Genomic DNA, 13,201 nt, shown 5'->3' on the forward strand with positions numbered 1-13,201 from the left:
ATTAGGCGTGCTAATGTGTTGATTACTATCCAAAAAAAAATTGTTCCTTACAAATTTTTAGTGTTATACTTGATACAAGTCATTGATTTTTATTGTTTTTTATTGGCTTGTAATATTTTTTATACTAAATTATTTTTAGGGGTTGTTTTGTAATAGTAAGGATTACCATTTCATGCTTCTAACTTAAAAAAAATGGGACAAATGCAAATAAAATGATGACAAGTGTTTCTAGAATTTACCTTGTTTTTTTATAATAGATTCATGAAACGCCCACAATGAATTGCTTTTAATGAATTGCTTTTGAGTGGTTAATAGTTCCCATAAACGCCTATTCATTTAGACTATATATAAATATAGAGGGGAAAAATGTCAATAGTTTTTAGCATAGATAATATCCAACCTCTATTTTAAATTTATTTATTGATACGAAGGTTTTGAATTTGCATGTATCTATTGAAGGATTGAATCAAGATGACAAAGAAGAGATGACTGATTTTTTTTTTCTCACGTACAAGACTGAAACCTTTTGGCTCACCATTCCTCACCCTTGTCTCTTTCCCTCTGTCTATCTTTTTTCTCTTGTGAAAGTTTCATAAAGTATTCGAATAAAATTTACTTTCATTTGTCGTTTTAATCACATTCTAGTCCTACAATATTGTTAAAAGAATCAGCTAATATTTCTGGATAGTAGCATCTCTCGATCCATAACATTGGCGCCGCCGCCAATGAATTGTAGATTTATTTCTTAATAGGTCTTGAACATGTATAAATATGTGTCAAAATAGTAAGAGAAAATGAGAAAGAAATCGGGCAATTTTTTATTTTTTCGATGAAATGCATGCATATATAGAAACCACAGATTTGGCCATAGAAATCCTATGCCTAGTGTACTTAGGGGCGGAGGGAGGGGGGGCGCTTAGGCCATGGCCCCACCCTAACGAACTTAAAAAAAATTACATTAGAAAAATAAAAAATTGTTAGTTGTACAATGTATTTTTTTTTTATTTGGGTTCAGTTTGACCCTACCCAAATCTAAGGTTGAACTATTTGACCCGCCTCGAAACAAAATCCTGGCTCCGCCCCTACTGTACCCAAGGCCCGTCAAGGGGTAGCCTTGGATTGATATACATATGTAAAATGTGGATTTTTGCAACCCCATGCAAGGTGTATACATATGACTAGCCGGATGATCGGATGACCAAGGATTTTCACCTAAGATATCAAACCACTTACCACTTAGGTAACAGGCAAAAATCAAAACCTCTTAAATTTGTAATAAAAAATAATCTAAACAAAATGTGAACGCATTAACATTTTTATGAATGCTGACTTAATATAAATCATGTTTTAGCTCAAGTTATATTTGTAACTGAATTTTTTACAAAGAAAAGTTTGATGTTATATGAGTCTTCTCTTTTTTATTATTAAAGCAAAAAAAACGATGAACTTAAATGTTTTTCATGAAATCACTGATAAGATCACATAAGGTTAGACTGTAAAAAAAATGAAAAAAAAAATTCAATATTTAATTGTGACGGGTCGAGTTTATTTTCTTGCTTAAGGTATTTTACTATATATATATATATATACATCAGATGTCGTCGGTTGGTCAAAATTAAAGTTCATTACAAAAACAGCAAGTAAGTTGGTATTAGTGACATTTATAGTGTGGCAAGAGTTTAGAATGGCTTTAGTAGTAATTTCTTGTTTCTTTTTTATTTTAGCCATCCAACAATTATCCAACATCATCTAACAGGGGAGCCACAAATTTTTTTCAATATTACTAAATATATAACTAACAAATTTTCACAAATTTTTTTAATAATATTAAATATATAATTAACAAATTTTTAATTGACCTTGTAACGTGTAACTGTGACATGGTTTCGTGGAACTACCTTATATAACTGAACTCAATAACGCTGTTTTGGCGAGTTAATTATTGAGTTATATATATATATATACACATATAATATATATATGGCAAAACCATGTTTTATAAAAAAATGATTTTTAAATTATATTTTAATAATTGGTTTTGGTATTTCGGTGACATGTGAAATGCTTATTTTTAGAGTAACGTCTCAAAAAGGTGGAAAATGAAGTTTTTAAAAAACCCAGTTTTGATGTTATCCCAAACCAATGTTTTTAGGCATGCATGCATCAAGCCCATCATCTTTATGAGCTCATAGCATCACATGCATGCGCATCACCTTTGTCATGCACACTTATCACAGTTCATGCCTGATGCATCGATTCCGCATCATCAGGTACAAACGTTTTTTTTACATGTCTTAATGTTTTTGTTTAATGCTTTAATGTTTTTTAATATTTTAATAGTTCATCTTTCTAATATTGCTGCTAAATCAAACATCGTGCCATATCTCTTGTACAAGTTTGTAGTTGTTTACTTTTTAGATTTTTTAAATTACAAAAGTAACTTAAATAGTATAAATTGATTATGAAAATACAAGTAATAAACTATCACTAGGGCGTCGTATTGACAAAGGACCAACAAAATGTTAAGTAAACATAAAAAAATTGTTTAAAAAGGTTAAAGTGGAAAGAGAAGGAAAAAATAGGTTTAATTAAACATAAAAAAAAGTTTAAAAAAGTGTTTAAAAGAGTAGGGCGATGTTGCCCTTAACATAAGCATAAGCATGGTCGAGCTGAGCCGTTACATGCATGAACTTTGGTGAAAATTTATTGAGGGATAGGCCCTCTTCATTTTTATTAGTAAAAAAAATAAGATATTTACTATAACAAAAAAAAAAAAAGAAATCCTTGTCAAGATTATTAAGTTACCTAAAAAATAGTTTACTAGAATCCCAACTAACTTGGCCCATAACACATTATTTATATCCCTTATCACTAGAACATAAAAACAGCATACTGCAAACTTCAACCAATGGTTGTTGGCATGGTAGTTGTAATCTATTAAGATGACTCTGAAAAGACAATCATTTCTGTTGTATCTTTGATGGTTTTGTCCAGTACATCTTTTCAAGCCTCATTGTTAGATTGTACGAACAATTGTCTGTTGATCAGTATTGATCTTACCTAGACATTTGTTTAAAACCCAACTCTCATAGAATATCCTCCCTTCTTTCGACCAACAGCAAACTCCCCGAAAATGTATCCTCCATTGTAGCTTCTAATCAATCATGCAATACAACACAAGCCTTCTTCATGCCAAGATCTAATGTGAGTGTTGTATCCAACTCTTTCTTGAAAACTCCAATTTGTTGACATGATGTCCTAGTGTAGTTAGATTTCCACTCTTTGATTATCCATTCTATTCTGGTTTACTTTCATATATAGTTCTTTGCAAGATTCTCACAATCTAGAGCATTAGGTACCAACAGCTTGTTCATCATTATGTTTCGCCTTGTTCCTTAACTGGCACAAGAACCAGATAGCCATGTGAAAGGTTATTTTTCATACGTTCTCTCATAGTTTCCTTATGAATTTCCTTTTAAACTACCAAATAATACATTGTTTAATGGTATGATCTCTCAGAATCTTCTGCCAGAATTTAGCAGCAATGAATTGCCATAATAATTTCAAAAAAACAAGTGGCTTTCATCATCCTCGTGTTTGCGGCACAAGGCACACCTTGATGCTAACTGCAATCCTAATTTTTTTGAGTTTGATTTCAGTCTTGGTTCTACCTTGACATCCAATGTAAACTTTCAACATCACCATAGGAAATCCATTTTTGATCCAAATGTATTGACGCCACTTTTTAGTTTCCTTGTGCAGCCTTATAGCCTTACAAATCTGTTTTCGAGAGACAGAGAGAGTGTGTTGATTAGCCCAGATGAATGCATCTTCTTGGTTGATTACCTCAAGAAGTGGGTCATTTACATCAATTAGCTCTGTTAGAGGCCTACTTGCCTAGTTGTCAATCCAAAATTTAGCCTTATTGTCATTTTTAATTTGCCAACAGACTTGATCTTTAATTTGCTTTCATGATTTAACTATATCTCTCTAAAGAAGAGACTTTAGTGAAAGAATTAGAATGTCATAAGCCATGACCTTTAAAACATTTATTTTTGACATAAACTGTCCAAATGTTATTGGCACTTATTGTTCTACAAGCTAGGTAAGCAAGATTGGCTTTGTTAGTGTTCTTGATCTTTCTTATGCCGACTCCTCTTTGGCGCTTATGTAGGCAAAGCTGATCTCATTTAATCAAGTGAGTTTTACTTATGTTAACATTTCTACTCCAAAGAAAGTTGACACACAGGTTTTTTATTTTTTTGCATAAATTTAAGGGCAATTGATATACCATGCTTGTATAAGACGGGATAGTAGTCAATACATACTTGATTAAACAAAGTCTACTTGCATACGACAACAATTTTTGCTTCCAGCTCCCTAATTTCTGTTCAATTTTAAATAACATCTCAAAGCATTAATTTTCCTCCAACCATTTGTTTTGAAGATGTACTCCAAGATATTTGAAGGGGAGTTGCCCTCCTTGCCACTCCATAATTCGAGCAGCCTTGCTAAGCTCATTCGGAGTAGTGTAGATCCCAATAATGGTGCTCTTCTCTTTGTTTACTTTGAGGCCTAAGCAATTTTCCAATTCTTGAAGGATTCCTTTGATTTTCTTTAAGGATTTCATATGGTAGGGTGAGAACATGATCAACTCATCAATATAAAACAAGGAGTCGATGCCAGATTTGTCTTCACCTATTGTGGGAAGTTTGACTTGGTTATTCTAAATGACATGCTTCAAGCTCCTAGTGACATCTCAGCAACAATAAAGAATATGAAGACAGAGGGCCACCATGTCTTAATCTACTTTAAGGAAGAAACCAATTTCTCTCCTTGTCGTTTAGCACAAATGTCATACTTATAGTTCTTACCAAAGTCATCACTTTTTGTATTCAGTTAGGATCAAATCCCAAATTTGCATGGTATTCTCCAAGAACTCCCATGACGCTCTGTCATAGGCTTAGCTGAAGTCAATTTTCAGACAAAAAGACATGCTCTTTCTTGCTTCCATTGAGTGGATTAGTTCCTGACCTAACAATATGCTATCTTGGATGCATCTTCATGCTAAGAAAGTATTTCGGTAGGATCAATAATACGGCAGAACATAAGTCTCATTCCTCTTACCATGATGCGACTAAAGAATTTGGTAGTGCTCTTACCCAATAAGATTAGCCTAAAATTCTCAACATTATGATTACTTAGAGTTTTAAGAATGACAACAAATGTGTGTTGGCCTTGCGAACCAACTTACCTTGGACAAAAAAAATCTAATATAAGATTGAATGTCATCTTTAACAATGTCTCAATTATCAATGTAAAACTTGTTTGAGAATCCATCGGCCAGGGGCAGAGTCAGGGTTTGCACCCTTTATCGCCCAAATGATTTCCTCTTCAAAGGTGAGGGCTAAAAAGTTGACATTCTCTGCTTTAGTAACTATTGTCCCTTCACGCGTCTTATATGACAATTACCTTGTTTCATTGCATCTATTCGAAATGTTACTTAAGTGCTCATGAAAGGCCTTGCATATGTCTTCCTCATCTTCTTGTTTTTGACCATGTACTATGATTGCAATAATTTTTATTTTTGCCCCTTCTGCTTTTGACTGACTCATGTGAGAAGTTAGTATTGGCATCTCCATCCTTCAGCCATTTAATTTTTCTCTTTTGTCTCCAAGAGAGTTCTTCCATTAAAAGAAGACGGTTCAAATGCTCTGTATTCAGTTTCCTTTTGAATAACATTTATATCTTCATTCTCTGCTTCAATTTGCACCTACAACATAGCATTTTTGTACTCATTGATCTCAGTTTCAAAGCCATGGACAATCTCCTGTCAATTATCTTTAATGATGGTTTGCATTATGCTTCTTCCATCCAAAAAGTATAAAATCTAAGGCATGGCCTACCACAATCCCCAATTCTGCATTTATAAGCATTGAGAATAATGAGATTGTGATTAGAGCAAGTGCGATCGAGAATCATGAGTTCATTGCAGTAAACATGATATCCACCCAAGAAGGAGTAACAACACAATGATTTATCTTACTCATTTCATTTCTAGAGCCCGTACGATTCTTAGTCCAAGTATACTCGATGTATGAATTAGAATTTTTTGTTAAATTACAGGTATTGACAAAATTCACGAAGGCCATACATGTCAATTGAACAGGAGGGTTACCAAATTTCTCGATAGCATCACTTACAACATTGAGCCTCTGAGGCAAACCAGAGGATTCTTTGAGGAAATGATATTTTGCTACAAGTTTAGTAATTGCCACTTTCTACGTCTGAAGTCAGTATCAAGATAAACACCAATCACAAAAAAATGTAGCTCGTTGTTCTTGTCTTTGAAATTGCATGATATTCATGTTGATGACACTGAAACATGAATCAGATCAATGACATCTTGATTTCAAATAACTAAGATCTGAGCTCATCCATCGACATGAGATAAATTAAAAACAATACTATATTTAAGAAGCATAAGATGCAACTTTCTAACACCTTCAAGAGATAGTTTAAGATCAATAATGAAGAAAACTTTGGGGTCATACCTGGCGAGGATGGTTCAAAGTTCCCGATTTGAATCCCTACTTGCTAGTCCCCTTATGTTTCCGCTACATACTTTCATGAACATTAGATTCAACTGCCCCAACATGCAAAATTTCCTTGCCCTCCCCTTCACGAGGTTGAATTCCATCGTAGTTTGTTCGAACATCTCACATGGGAGCTCCTCCTCCAAGGTCTATCGCTATGGCTTGGTCCGTGCCGATATCGACAAGTTTAGGCATCACCTCTTGTAGGGTGACATTGATAGCCTTAGGCATCTGCTCATCTATTGCCATGTTACCCTCATCTGCTTGAGTTCTTCTTTTAGGGCCCGTTTGATGCAAAGGAAAAATCTTGTGCATCAGTTGAAAAACGTATGGGAGGGTGAAATTTCACATGTTCACCCTTCTTCACAACAAACACACATAAATTTCACCCGAAATTTACTTTGCCATCGGGTAAAATTTCGCCCGTGAAAAAGTCGGTCCTCACAGGACCGACTTTTTGGCGGAGACAAAATTGAGAGCTGTTAGGGCTCTCAATGTCTCCCCTCTTCTCTCTCGCTACATCCTTGCAGTCGACAGAAGGGCTCCTCTCTCACTGCACTCCACAGGTTTGCGTCTCCTTCTCCCTCGCACTCGACGGAAGGGCTCCTAACTCGCTGCACTCCACAGGTCTGCTTCTCCTTCTCCCTCGCACTCGACGGTCTTCTCCTCCTCTCTCGTTGCACAGGTCTGCATCTCCATCTGTTGTCATCGTGTCTCCTTCTTTGTCGCGGTCTTCTTCCTCACCTTTACTACTGCACAGGTCTCCGAACTGTCGCTGCTTCTCCCCTCTATCGTTGTGTCTCCTCTTCTCTTGTTGTGTTTCCTCCTCGGTCGCTGCATCTTTCCTCTTTGGTATTTTTCATACGCATGTGAGTTTGGAGTTTTTAGCCTTTGTTTGCTTGCTTATGTCGCTTCATTGTGGCGGTATATTTTAATGTTTCAGTTTATAAATATTCAATCTTGTTGTCTGTTCGTCTTTTACATCTTCTCCTTCGTAATCTGGTGTCCCTTTTTTATTGGGTCATTCTCATGTTCATTTTTTGTGCAGTTTGGATGCCATTGTGTTGAAGTTACACATTTACTGCCTAGTTTGATCTCATTTTCTTATACGTAAGAATCTACGATCCATTTCTCGTTAATCTGGGATTGCATGGCAACCATTTATTTGATTTCCTTTTCAATTTTGTGGAAACATGTTGTGGTGGTAAAATTGGGCATAGGCTATTATTTTCATAGAGTACTGCTATTGATTGTGATTGTATCTGATGAAGTTGACATTAGATTCAAAATGTTCACCAGATAGCATGGAGGAAAAAATGGCGTTAAAAGGGAATATTGTATTCAAAGGGCTCAAGGTCCTTGTTGTTTAATTTTACATTTACACCGAAATCGATGTCTAGACATTTCTGGTTGTCAGGGAAATCCATGTCCAACCTTTCTTGGTAATCAACTATTGACGGCAATTTATATGTTTCATATTGAAGATTGTGTTACTGTGGGCATGTTCAATTTGTAACATTGACATTAAACTCAAATCTGCTTTTCATCAAGTTTACTTTTCCACCTCTTTCTCTCTCTCTCTCTCTCTCTCTAAGCTTAATGGCTCTTGATGCACTTAATAGTTACTCATATGCATGTGTTTTGATATGCTTTGTTTCATTTATCTTCTTGCAGCAGGCAATCTTACAAATCAAATGTTAAGATTTTGTTGATGTGGTCCTAACATTTAAAGTTTTTTTTGTAATTTTCATTGAAAATTTTGATGATAAAATTATTATGTCCATCTGTTATAGAGAATTTGACTAAGGAAGAGATCCTGAAATTTATGTAATGTAGTTCATACTTTGAACTGTTAAAAGGAAATTTATGTTCTGAAGTTTGTTCATGTTAGATGTGGAAAGCTAAGAAAAGTCCAAACAGATGTGCTTAAAAGGAAATGTTTTGCAGGTGGCACCCTTGAAAGTTCAAGCCATATCAGCAACTCTTCATCTTCCTTTTGATCATCGACTGCTTGTGTAGAATTTAACATTGCAGGTACACTGAATTGGATAATGAACTTTTCTTGTAGAATTTTAAATTTGAAATGGACTTGAAAGAACTTACTGTTGGCAGTTTGTTACATAAATCAAACACAATATGGCATGCTATTGTCTTCCTAATCAAGGTCTTGATTATCTGCATCATAGGATATACAAGTTTAGATAAAACAAGTTATGAAGAACATATGATATGTTTTGATGGGTGCTCGTTTGGCAGAACAATGATGAGATGTCAACACATATTCAGCAATCTAAACGATTCTTTTCATATTTTCAGGTAATTTCATAATCATAACTCAACATTGCATATACAACATGACTAACTTGTATATATGCATATAGAATTGTTTAGGAGCAATCAATGCATCCATGTACCTGCATGGGTCCCAGCTTCAAATCAAGTAAGGTATCGCAATAGAAAAGGATCCATTTCTCAGAACGTCATGACTGTAGTTGGATTCGACACTCGATTTCACTATGTTTTGGCTGGATGAGAAGAAAGTGCAACATACTCAAGAGTATTGTACAATGCACTTGATCATCAAACCGGCCCATTTGTTGTCCCAAAATGTACGTAGTTCCACCATCCATTGCACTCTTTTAACACGTATGTAACAGTGTATAAATAAATTGTGTTTAATTGTAGGCAAATATTATCTTGCTGATGGGGGGACATCCAAACATTGTCGGTTTGCTCACACCTTATCGAGGGCATCGTTATCATATGTCTGAGTTTAACACTCAGGGAGCACGTTCACCTAGAACTAAAGAAGAATTATTCAACCATAGGCATTCATCACTTCGAAATACAGTAGAAAGAACTTTCGGCATGTTGAAAGGTCGTTTTCCAATATTGAAAATGCAAGTGCAGTATCCATTCAAAAAACAAGTTCTAATTGTTTTTGCTACATGTATATTGCACAACTTCATAATTGAACGAAATCTAAATGCCGAGCAATTTGTTGATGAAGATGCACATTCGAATGATAACTTTGTCTTAAACGAACCGGAATTTGCAAGCCAAACACATCAGCGAGGAAGCAACAATTCTCTGAGAACAGCTATAACATCTCAAATGTTTACAAATTATCAATTGAATAGTAAATTTATTTATGAATTTTGACTATTGTTTCATTTAATTGTTTGACATTTGTTTTGTTTTGAATAGGACAACGAAGATGATGTCTCGCCAAAAGTACTATGTCATTTTCGAAGGTCGGTCACGAGACATATATGACAGTTGGGAGCGATACCAACCTTTAGTATATCGGTACAAGGGCACCCTCTTCAGATCGTTTGATTCATTCGAAGTAGGTGAGTATCACATGAATGAGAATGTCCACAACAAGTATGGTGTGCAAGTACGTAGGCCTCCAGTCATTGAAAATGTCATCGCAAAGCAAGTTATAGAAGACCCGAAGTTTGTTGAACGGAAGTGCAGCCACAAATGTTGGATTACTTGTTTTGTAATTACATGTTTTCTTTGTTGGATATGTACTCATTAAACTTTTTTTTTTGTGGATGGTAGGGAATACACCCTTTTGTGGATATGTACTCATTAAACTTTTGTAGACATGTACTAATTACACATTTAAACATGTATGAGTTAGGTAACTTTGTTATGATTATAACTTTTATTTGGTCAACTATATTACACTGTTGGATGTCATGGTTTTAATTGTGTTATTTTTTTTTTTACATAAAATTGTTGTTGGTAATGCGTGCTTAATGCATAGGTGTAGACATTAGCATTTTGTTGTTTTGGAAGATCATCTTCCAATTTCTTCCCACGCCAAATTTTAGAGGAGAATGACAAAAAAAAAACAACCACTACTAACAGTTCTGAAAAAAATCTCAATTTTTTTACCATGTGCATCAAACAATGTTAATTTTACCCTGCAAAAAACTATCATGTGCATCAAACAAGGTTAAATTTATCACGTTAAATTCTTTCTATGCATCAAACAGGATCTCAGATTGGAAGATGGAGAAATTTCATCTTGTAATTTTTTCAGAAAAATTTACCATGATAAATTTACCACGTTAAATTCTTCTCTGCCATCATACTGACCCTTAAAAATAATGTTATCCGCATTGTTTACAATTCTCTTATGAGTACCTCCATACATTAGGTGAAGGAAACATTAAGTAATGGTTGTTTTACTTTTTTGAAGTTAATTTGTAAATAATAATAAATCGAGCGACTGCGCTATATGCCAGTATTTATCTAGAAAAGCATATACATCATGTGAAAAGTCTATCTTTTTCATTGGGTGAATAGAATGAGCATACCACTTGAGCATGAAAGAAAACTCACATGACCGTTGTTTTGCTTATTTAAGTTTATCTCAAATCGGCCTATTTTCGGCATGAAATACATGTTATCACATTTTACATAGTCAGCAGCTCCATATCAAGGTCATAATCACTATCATGGATATCAATGTCGTCATGAACATGAATAATATCTAGGAACTTGATGGGCTGGCAGAACAGATGCAATGCCTATATCTGAAAATGGGTTGCAGGAATGTATTTAGGTTCCGTTTGGTAAACAAAAATCTGTTCAAAAGCTGCTCCAAAATTTCATGAATATCCTCTTTAATTTAGGAAGAACCTTCAATCCTTAACACATGCCACCTGACATATTGACTCCACCACATTAGGATATGAGGGTGCCAACTGTATTATATAATAATATTTTTTGTTTTTTATGTTGTTTTTATTTTTGACATTATTTTTATAAATATTATATACTTGATATTTTTATTTTGATGCTTATACATCACTATACCAAGCATCACTTCTCATCAACATACTTAACAACATTGCTCAAAACAAACAAAACTGGGTTGTAGAGTGCTGTCAACACAGCTTAGTTTTCCTATATGTGTGAGTTGTATGGACGGTGGAGCGAAGGAAACCCATAGTCCATAGATGTTCATTCGGATCAAGACCGAGTATCCGATGAACCCGATCCATTGCAGCCGTAGCCGTGAAAAATGAAAGGGCGGGAAAGCTTTGCCGCTTCAACAGGACAAACGAAAACCCTAATTTGGAGGGAAATCCTCCCTGTAAGAAACCCTGAGAGAAGGGTTACCCTTTCCTCTCTTCCATTCATCGTCTTCTTCTTCGTCCTCCCTCGCCCTCATTCTTCCCTTTCCCTGTCACTCCACGCCACCACTGCTCCCTCCCTCAAGAAATCCCTCTCCCTCTCCCTCATTTGCAGACGTTAAAAGCGCCGACATTGCCTCCTGCAAGAATATACCGGAATAATGGAGGACGAAGAGTCCTCTACCACCGCCACCGCAGGGCTCCCATTGCCCCGAGCGGCCGCCAGAAAGCGGATAGCGGACAGGATCGGCCGCGCGCTCCAGCACCGCCTCCTCCTCCTCCACCGTTCCGCCGCCAGCCCCTACTCTGCCTCGTTCTTCGTCCTAGGCGCCACCGGCAACGTCTACACCGTCACCATCTCCCCCGCGCCTTCGTGCACCTGCCCCGACCCCACCGTCCCCTGCAAGCACATCCTGTTCGTTCTCCTTCGCGTGCTTCGCCTCTCTCCCTCCGACCGCCGCCTCCGGCACAGGTCGCTCCGCCAGGCCGATGTCCGCGCACTCCTGGCCACCGACTCCAACACCGCCGTTCTCGCGGGGCCGAAGCTCCGATCTAGGTTCCAGCAGATCTTCCGCGCCGGCGGTGCCGTTCCTCGCGATTCCTCCGCCGAGGGCCGGGCCGAGGACCGGACGGAAGAGTCCGAAGAGGAGGTGTGTCCGGTGTGCCTGGAGAAGATGGAGAGGAGGGGGGAGCCCGTGGCGGTCTGCGTCGCCTGCAGGAATGCCGTCCATGTAGCTTGCTTTGATCGGTGGAAGAAGAGCAGGGGAAGGCGGGGAGCAAACTGCGTGATGTGTAGGGCGAGGTGGAAACAGAAGAAGCCGGAGGATGAGAAATATGTGAACTTGGAGGCCTTTGTTAAGGAAGAATGCAATGTGGAGGGGCCTCCGTGATATAACTTTACCTTCTTTGTATATAAGTTTATTTAGTGAAGCAGAGTCAGTGGTTGTGCAGCTTCCGCTTTTAGAAATGTTCCGTAACGTACCAAAAAGTGCCTAAGTATCGACTATTTGCAGAAAGCCTGCTCTCTTTAGTTGATTTCACACGGTTTTCATTACTTTGAAGGCATTTAATAGGAATAACCAGTGTTTGATTATTGATCTATACACTGGCATGGTAATTTCTGGTAATTTAATAGAAATAATTTTTTTTTATATAATTTCGACACACTGACATGTTTGTCACGTTACTTTACCCTTTACAAGTTACAACCCAACGGGAGACGACACCTTTTTCTCTTAGATGTATTTTTTAAAGTTAAATTCCCTTGGTACTGCTTGTCAATGTTGGAGGCGCATGTTCCGGGCACTTGGAAAAGGGCCGTGATGATATGAGAAGAGAGAAAATCAGCCGACCTGGTTTTAATAAAAATTCTAAATTTAATATATATATTATATTTATAATATATATATATATATATATATTGTTGGGCTTCAATTAAACCTAGGTTTTTTT

General features: G+C 36.6%; 1 protein-coding gene across 1 annotated transcript; it reads left to right on the plus strand.

The window, feature by feature from the left end:
- Positions 1-11,682: 11,682 nt before the first annotated feature.
- On the plus strand, positions 11,683-12,699 carry LOC116256478 (uncharacterized). Its single transcript, XM_031632848.2, has one exon. The coding sequence runs from the start codon at positions 11,911-11,913 to the stop codon at positions 12,637-12,639; it is 729 nt and encodes a 242-aa protein (XP_031488708.1). The 5' UTR covers positions 11,683-11,910; the 3' UTR covers positions 12,640-12,699.
- The last annotated feature ends 502 nt before the right edge of the window (positions 12,700-13,201 follow it).

Source organism: Nymphaea colorata, chromosome 6 (assembly GCF_008831285.2).
Source record: "Nymphaea colorata isolate Beijing-Zhang1983 chromosome 6, ASM883128v2, whole genome shotgun sequence".
NCBI classification, from domain to species: domain Eukaryota; kingdom Viridiplantae; phylum Streptophyta; class Magnoliopsida; order Nymphaeales; family Nymphaeaceae; genus Nymphaea; species Nymphaea colorata.